The 7,196-nt window shown below is 39.5% G+C and overlaps 1 protein-coding gene across 4 annotated transcripts; it reads right to left on the reverse strand.

The window, feature by feature from the left end:
• Window positions 1–270: 270 nt before the first annotated feature.
• On the reverse strand, window positions 271–4,649 carry LOC136691091 (zinc finger protein ZFP2-like). Of its 4 annotated transcripts, XM_066663399.1 has the most exons (3): window positions 4,419–4,649; window positions 4,066–4,102; window positions 271–2,445 (listed from the first exon to the last, which is right to left on the reverse strand). In XM_066663399.1, the coding sequence occupies exon 3, from the start codon at window positions 2,374–2,376 to the stop codon at window positions 1,222–1,224; it is 1,155 nt and encodes a 384-aa protein (XP_066519496.1). In that variant the 5' UTR covers window positions 2,377–2,445; window positions 4,066–4,102; window positions 4,419–4,649; the 3' UTR covers window positions 271–1,221. The 4 variants fall into 4 exon arrangements, with proteins under 4 accessions (XP_066519496.1, XP_066519498.1, XP_066519497.1 ...); XM_066663401.1 differs by lacking the exon at window positions 4,066–4,102; XM_066663400.1 differs by lacking the exon at window positions 4,419–4,649 and having other exon boundaries at window positions 4,066–4,240.
• Between the last annotated feature and the right edge of the window lie 2,547 nt (window positions 4,650–7,196).

A 7,196-nucleotide genomic window follows, 5' to 3' on the forward strand; every position in this document is an offset into this window, starting at 1 on the left:
TGCAACTTGTCTATGTTTTTAGTCACTGTTTAAATTCCCACAGAAATTCATTTGTAATGCATGGAGCAGGAATAGAGGAAAATCCTCATCTCTGTTCATGCTTTTCAAAAATTTGGTGGTCTCTTCATTGTCTAATTACTTCAAAAATACTGATCTTTGCCGTGAGCAGACAGACAAAGCCTAGCATACTGGACAGAGACTCTGTCTCTGGTTTCTTAAAAACATTAGACCCGTTTTGATCACACAAACATCCTCAAAATGTTAAAAAGAGTGTTTTATGTTTTTGTTTATTAAAATCATGAATGTCACTTTTAACTCAAATGTAACATATGTATAGGGTGACCAGATCCAAGATGGTGAAAAAGAGGACACGTCTTTGGGGGTGGGGGGGTGATGAGCTCTCGCCCCTCGCTGCCGTTGTATGCTTAGTTGAACTATATGTGCTTTTAGGTCCTTTACACCTTTATTTGCTACACAAAACATGGGAGTTTCTTTTTAAATTCATCCTAGAACTTACATTTACATTTCGGCATAGCTGCTCAAGATGAGTGTGGGTACATGAGCTTTGCCTGACGTAAACAAGGACTACTGACATGCAGACTGACCAATTAAATGTTTACAGAGAAGGTTATCAACCAATAACGGTAGCTCTACAATCAGACCGTGCAATCAGAAGATTTTAGGCTACTTCACCACGCCCCCTTCTCACTCAAGGGAACCAAACGGAGTAGGGGAGGGCAGGACTAGTTTGTGAACGAAATGCTTCTCGAAATTCTATGTAAGCTCTAGAAAAACTCCTGGACGTTTGTGAAATTCCACCTGAACATTTTTTAAGGCTAAAAAACAGGACGTTTTTACAGGGTAAAAGAGGACGTCTGGTCACCCTACATATGTACAATACATACACAATATATACAGAATATATACACAGTGGTGCCAGGAAAGTGGGTAATGGGTTAGGCATTTGTGGCACCAGGGGTGATTATGGGGCTTAAGCCCAGGATGTCCTCTGAACCTAGCACTTTCCCTGAGCAACAGTTTGATCCACATTATCCAGTTGATCCACAATCATCTTCCAGTGAACAAAATCATTCACAATCATCAAAAAAATCTAAATTGTTCTTAATCATGTTTGATCAGAAACTCATATTTCCTAATGCATTTCTGCATCTTTAAATCCAAATGTGTGAAAGCACTCCCAGATTCTGTACAGGGATGATTTCACCCACTCGAGGATGAGTTCTCTCCTGCATGAATGGTTTCCTTGTGTCTTTGGAGACTACTGCGTTCAGTAAAACGCTTCCCACACTCTGAACACTGAAACGGTTTCTCTCCTGTGTGAACACGCATGTGTCGTTGGAGAGTACAGTGTTGAATAAACTTCTTCCCACAGACTGTACATTCATGTGGTTTCTCTCCATTGTGAATGCGCTGGTGTTTCTTGAGCGTTCTCTGATCAACAAACCCCTTTTCACACACTGAGCAGGTAAAGGGTTTCTCTCCAGTGTGACTATATTTGTGAGCTTCAAGACCACGGCATTCAGTAAAACCCTTTCCACACTCTGAGCATTGAAAGGGTTTCTCTCCTGTGTGAACAAGCAGGTGGGATTTGAACTGACTCTGTGTAATAAAACCCTGACCACACTCTGAACAGTAATACGGTCTTTCTCCAGTGTGAAGGCGCTGGTGTGTTTTGAGAGAACTCAGATGATTAAACCTATTTCCACAGTCCGAGCATTCATACGGTTTCTCTCCTGTGTGATTGCGCTTGTGAAATCTAAGGTGAGCCTGAAGAGTAAACCTCTTTCCACACTCAGTGCACTCATATGGTTTCTCTCCTGTGTGAATGCGTTGGTGTCTACGGAGGTGACTCTGATGACAAAAACTCTTTTCACACTCTGTGCAGGAAAAAGGTTTCTCTCCCGTGTGAATGCGCTGGTGTATTTGAAGATTACCCTGATCAGTAAACCTTCTCCCACACTCTGAGCAGGAATACGGTTTCTTTCCTGTGTGAATGCGCTGATGTTTTTGAAGAGAATTGTACTGAGTAAAACTTTTTCCACACTGTGAACAGGAATAAGGTTTTTCTCCTGTGTGAATGCGCTGGTGTGTTTGGAGATTACTCGGTTGAGAAAAATACTTTCCACACTGGGAGCACTGATACGGTTTCTCTCCTGTGTGAACCCGCCGGTGACTTTGGAGATTGCACTTTTGAGAAAAAAACCTTCCACAATCTGAACAGATGTAAGTTATCCGTTCGCCTGTACTTTTGTTTGTTATTCTAACAGATATATCAGAGTGGTGTGTAGATGAGGAGGATTCATGCTCTGCAATTTCATGTTCTGTATCCTCACATTTAATCTCTACTGATTCCATCGTTGTGGTTTATTCCTCTTGGTGATATTTATGTATTTGTGTGTGTTACGTGGAACCCATTCTTCTTTTCTGAAAGTAAAAAGGAACAATTTCAAATTCATGTTTATGAACCCAAAATATTTTCATAATAAGAAGCAAATTGTCTACTATGTTTTTCTTGGTGAATAAAACAAATGAATATGAGTTTGATCGATGTCCTTGGGTCTAGTAAATTAAAGTTCAGACATATAGAACCTGTCACTTCACAACCTCTACCACAGTTCATACAGCACTGTACAGTGTGTTGTCTGTGGATTGGTAGAGGCTGCCTAAACATGCTATTTATGAAGCTAACAAAAATGGAAGAAAAACATGACAGTAATAAACAGACTCTTTCAGTAATTTCATATACGGTCATTTTGTGTGGCAAAGCCCACACTACAGTACACAAAGCCTTTGTTATATACATGATAAAATACAAGTATTTACATATTCTAAGACCTTGCCACAAGAATAAGGAGCAACCCTATACAAGATCCCAATCATGCCACAAACAAACAAATAAATACAGTTCTGCTAGTACGGACCACGCCTGTGTGACTGAAACGGGGAGGTGAACTCAGGGCTTAGGGAAGGAGTTCAGGGCGGCTTATCACCCCCCCTGTTGGATAAATGAATATGATAAAAAGGGTGGAGGTGGGAGCGAGTTTAAAATGAGGCTCGGTGGGTTTGATAATGGCCGAACACGGCTCAGAATATGGGGATCAACAGGAATGACCCAGCACAGAGGAGCGAGCTGACGTAGTGAAGCGAGTTTGTCTGACACAAAAATGACGTGAATTTGCGGGGTATATATAGGGCTGAGAGGACCAGTTTGGGCGTGGTCCTACTCCCAAAATTATGTTATTACATAACTTCAATTATACAGTACAACTGCCAGAATTAAAAAAAAAAATACCATGATCCATATTTCTGGATATACTGACCAGAAAATTAGCATTAAAAACAAGAACCAGAGGACTGTTTCTGTTTGAGGTGGGGGCAGGAAATTCTTGGGTATTGTCTGCCTCAGAACAAACAGTTTACAGGTATGATTCTGTTACCATTTGCATTATATATCATGTAGACGTTAATGAGACATAATGTTACATTCACATTACAGAGAAGAAAAGCTACGCTAGCAAGATACACTAAAGCCCAACAGGGAATTAATTTTTCAAGATATTAAGGAGTTTTTAATAATATATATATATATTAATATAATGTTCATACATAGCGTGAACAAACCAGGTTACACAAAATGAAAACAAAGAGTCCCAAACCCTGTGTAAACAATGTTGGAAAATTCAGAACATACTTCAAACACCGGCCAATGCTCTGCACACTCCCGATCCAGCTGTACACACACAATGTGTGCTCTAATGTTACTGTGGCAAAACGTATTATTTCTGTGGGGGTAGGTTTAAACAAACTCTGTAAACCCTAATGCATGTGATTCATCAGATTTAATTTTTCTTTAATCTAAACTAATAATTTTACCAAATTCAGCCACAACTTCCATATTTCACTCTTTTTACAGAACCTACTGTGTAGTTTTATTCAGTGATTGTAAACAATACATCTCTACTGTTGAGTTTAGAAGGCAGATAACATTTTTCTGAAATATGTATACTCAAAAAAAACAAACAAACAAACAAAAACAAAACTCACGCTTACTCTTGCCTCCTCCTGTTTGAGTTTCCCAGCTCTGGATGTAAACACACACACACATTTCCACAAGCTGCATGTGGGCTCTCCCCAAATTTTTTTACTCAGCAAATTTTACTCATACAAATAAATAAAAAAAATCACATCTACACTGGGGTATTGTATTAAAGTAAAACAAACAAATAAACATAAAAAAAACATAACACATTTTTACCTTCCACACAAAATTACAAGAAAGTTAGCATATAGCTAATTGACTGATCACAAAATATTGTGATAAACGCAACTAATTTTAATTTACTTTTGATGCCACTAAATTAAACATGTGGACAGTAGAGGAGTGTGTGTGGCTTTACCTGTTCCTCAGGCAGAAAACAAAAGATGTGACTTCTCAGTGGAAAGATGAAGAATGTGTAAATTATTTCTACGAGTGACTAATCAAACTGGTCTGTCATGACAGTTCACTAAACTATGTGACACTCGATGCAGCACTGACTGACATGATATATTAGTAAACACAACTACGAAACACGGTCTGTGTAGTTTGAAACATCTGTGTTCCTATCCTTGCATTAAGTTTAAGCAGCAAACACGTCCTGATTTCAGCTCCAACACACCACTCTTCTGCTTCTGCTTTCTCTTCACACACAGTTCACGCCCATAACACTCGCCTTATGTGCTACCATTGGATGGAACCTCATGTGAGCAGCTCTCTTATTGGACAATACCAACCAAGAGGGCGTTACTGTGAGGCGGGTCCAGAGGAGAGCAGGTGGCAGCAGGTTAGACTGCACTGCTGTTCACCCAAACCATTTTAAAGAAACAGGCTCCCATTTAAACACCAATTCTAAATGTGTATTGGCGTGTTGTTGTTTGGGACTGAACACAGCTCCGTCATCAGTTCAGACAGATCAGTAGAGTTTGTTCCTTCTTTGTTGCAGTGTCCAGCTCTCACTGGATACTTTCACCAGCCAAAAAACCACAGCATAATTTTATGAGCTGCCGCTTTGAGTAAGATAGAAACAAATGTGATCTCTGCTGAACCTAGGAGATTTTCCAGATGACTCCTTTGTGCTGGAAGTCTGCAATTTGTTGTGATTGACAAGTCTCCCTGGCCAATCAGTGATTTGAAAAGTTTACATCTCAAGATACTCAGTTGGTTTGGATCCATGAATCAAAATCTGAGAATCTTAAATGGCCACATACACATACAAGGGATAATTTTAGGTTACAGTAGCTCACATGTCATGTCTGTAAACTTTAATTTAAAACACGCACAAAGGAAAGTGCTGAGTGCAGTTATATGAGTGACAAGGGCAGGTGGTGAAAGAAGTACTGAAGTCGCACTGGTTGGAGAGTTACGTACAGAGGATGGAGTGTTTTGCCCCCTCCAGGGTGTATTCCTGCCTTGCGCCCGATGATTCCAGGTAGGCTCTGGACCCCCCGCGACCCTAAATTGGATAAGCGGTTACAGATAATGGATGGATGGATGGATGGAGTGTTTTGTTTGCATTTTACACCAAGAAATGTAAAGTGCAGAAGAAAGAAGAGACCAGAAGATGTTGTGGTTTGTGTAACTATAATGTAAGCTGTTCAGGAGTGTGATGGCATGTGGGAGAAATTTCTCCGTAGCCTAGTTGTCCTAATCCTCATTTGGCTACTGCGCTGGTCTGAGGGAAGGTGCTGTTAGGTTTGTGATGGATCAGAGGTAATGCTCTGCATGCTTCTTGGTTCTGGAGGTGAGCAATAAGTGAACAGGTACTAAAAGAAAAAACAGGTTCCAGGTATTGGATACTAATGGTGCAGTCCTTGTTTCTGGATTTATGGTCCAGAAATATATTTTTTTATAAAAATATTAATATCGGGTTTATCAAAGTGAGAAAATAGAGTTTAAGTGCTAACAAATGTAACAAGCTGATATCGGAGCACTTACACTTAATACTTGACAGCTGATACCTAACAACAGAAACCTCACTACTGATATTTGGGAACTGATACCTGACTGCTGATAAATAATAACTGGTAACTAGACAACTGACAACAGATACCCAACTATTGACACAATATCTGACAACTGATACTTCACAACTAACACTTGTCAATTGACTCCTGACCTCTAACATTTGATAACTGATACTCCTGACAACTGTTACTTGGCAACTGATACCCAATTCCTGACAAATGATATCTAGCAACTGACACTTGACAACTGATACCTGACACATGATATATGACAACTGAGAACTCTAATACCTGACAACAGATGTCTCACTACTCAAACTTCATACTGATACCCAAAAAACTCATACCTGACAACTGACATGTGACACCCAACTACTGACACGATATCTGACAACTGATACTTCACAACTAACACTTGTCAATTGTCTCCTGACCTCTAACATTTGATAACTGATACTCCTGACAACTTACAACTGTTACTTGGCAACTGATACCCAATTCCAGACAAATGATATCTAGCAACTGACACTTGACAACTGATACCTGACACATGATATATGACAACTGAGAACTAATACCTGACAACAGATGTCTCACTACTCAAACTTCATACCGGACAACTGATACCCAAAAAACTCATACCTGACAACTGACATATGACACCTGACTCCTGAGTTTTAAAACAATGTTGTATGATATTTGAGTACATTAGAGAGGAGGCACAACTTAAATTTATATGAAACGTGATTACTCTGATACAAGACAACTTATTAGAGCAGAACTGAAACTTGAGGAGGATGTCTGATGTCCTAAATGTTTACAATAGATTGTGTTCGTGAATAGAGAAAGTCATTTGTTGTGTCTTATGCTGTGGTTACAGTGACGTTATCTCTCGTAGTTTTTTTGTTTATGGAGTTTGTATGTTCCTAGGTAGTATTTCCTTTTAATGTTTCATTCCTCAACCCCATGTGACATAAATTTTTGGCACAAACACACCATTCCACTTTAAAAGTAGCAGAGATTTTCCACAAAATTGTCGACATTGCATTGTAACTGTTTGGTTTTAACCAGCCATTTACTAGAGGCATATTTGTGCCCCTATGACTGACTAGCAAGCAAAAGCGAACAGCTCAGCCCCTCAGAAATGCGTGTGCCACAGTACAACATGTAAT

The sequence above is a fragment of the Hoplias malabaricus genome, chromosome 3 (assembly GCF_029633855.1).
Source record: "Hoplias malabaricus isolate fHopMal1 chromosome 3, fHopMal1.hap1, whole genome shotgun sequence".
NCBI lineage: Eukaryota > Metazoa > Chordata > Actinopteri > Characiformes > Erythrinidae > Hoplias > Hoplias malabaricus.

What these genes read in the sequence shown, in the direction of transcription:
- LOC136691091 (XM_066663401.1), bottom strand. Translation starts at nt 2,376, where the DNA reads ATGGAATCAGTAGAGATTAAATGTGAGGATACAGAACATGAAATTGCA.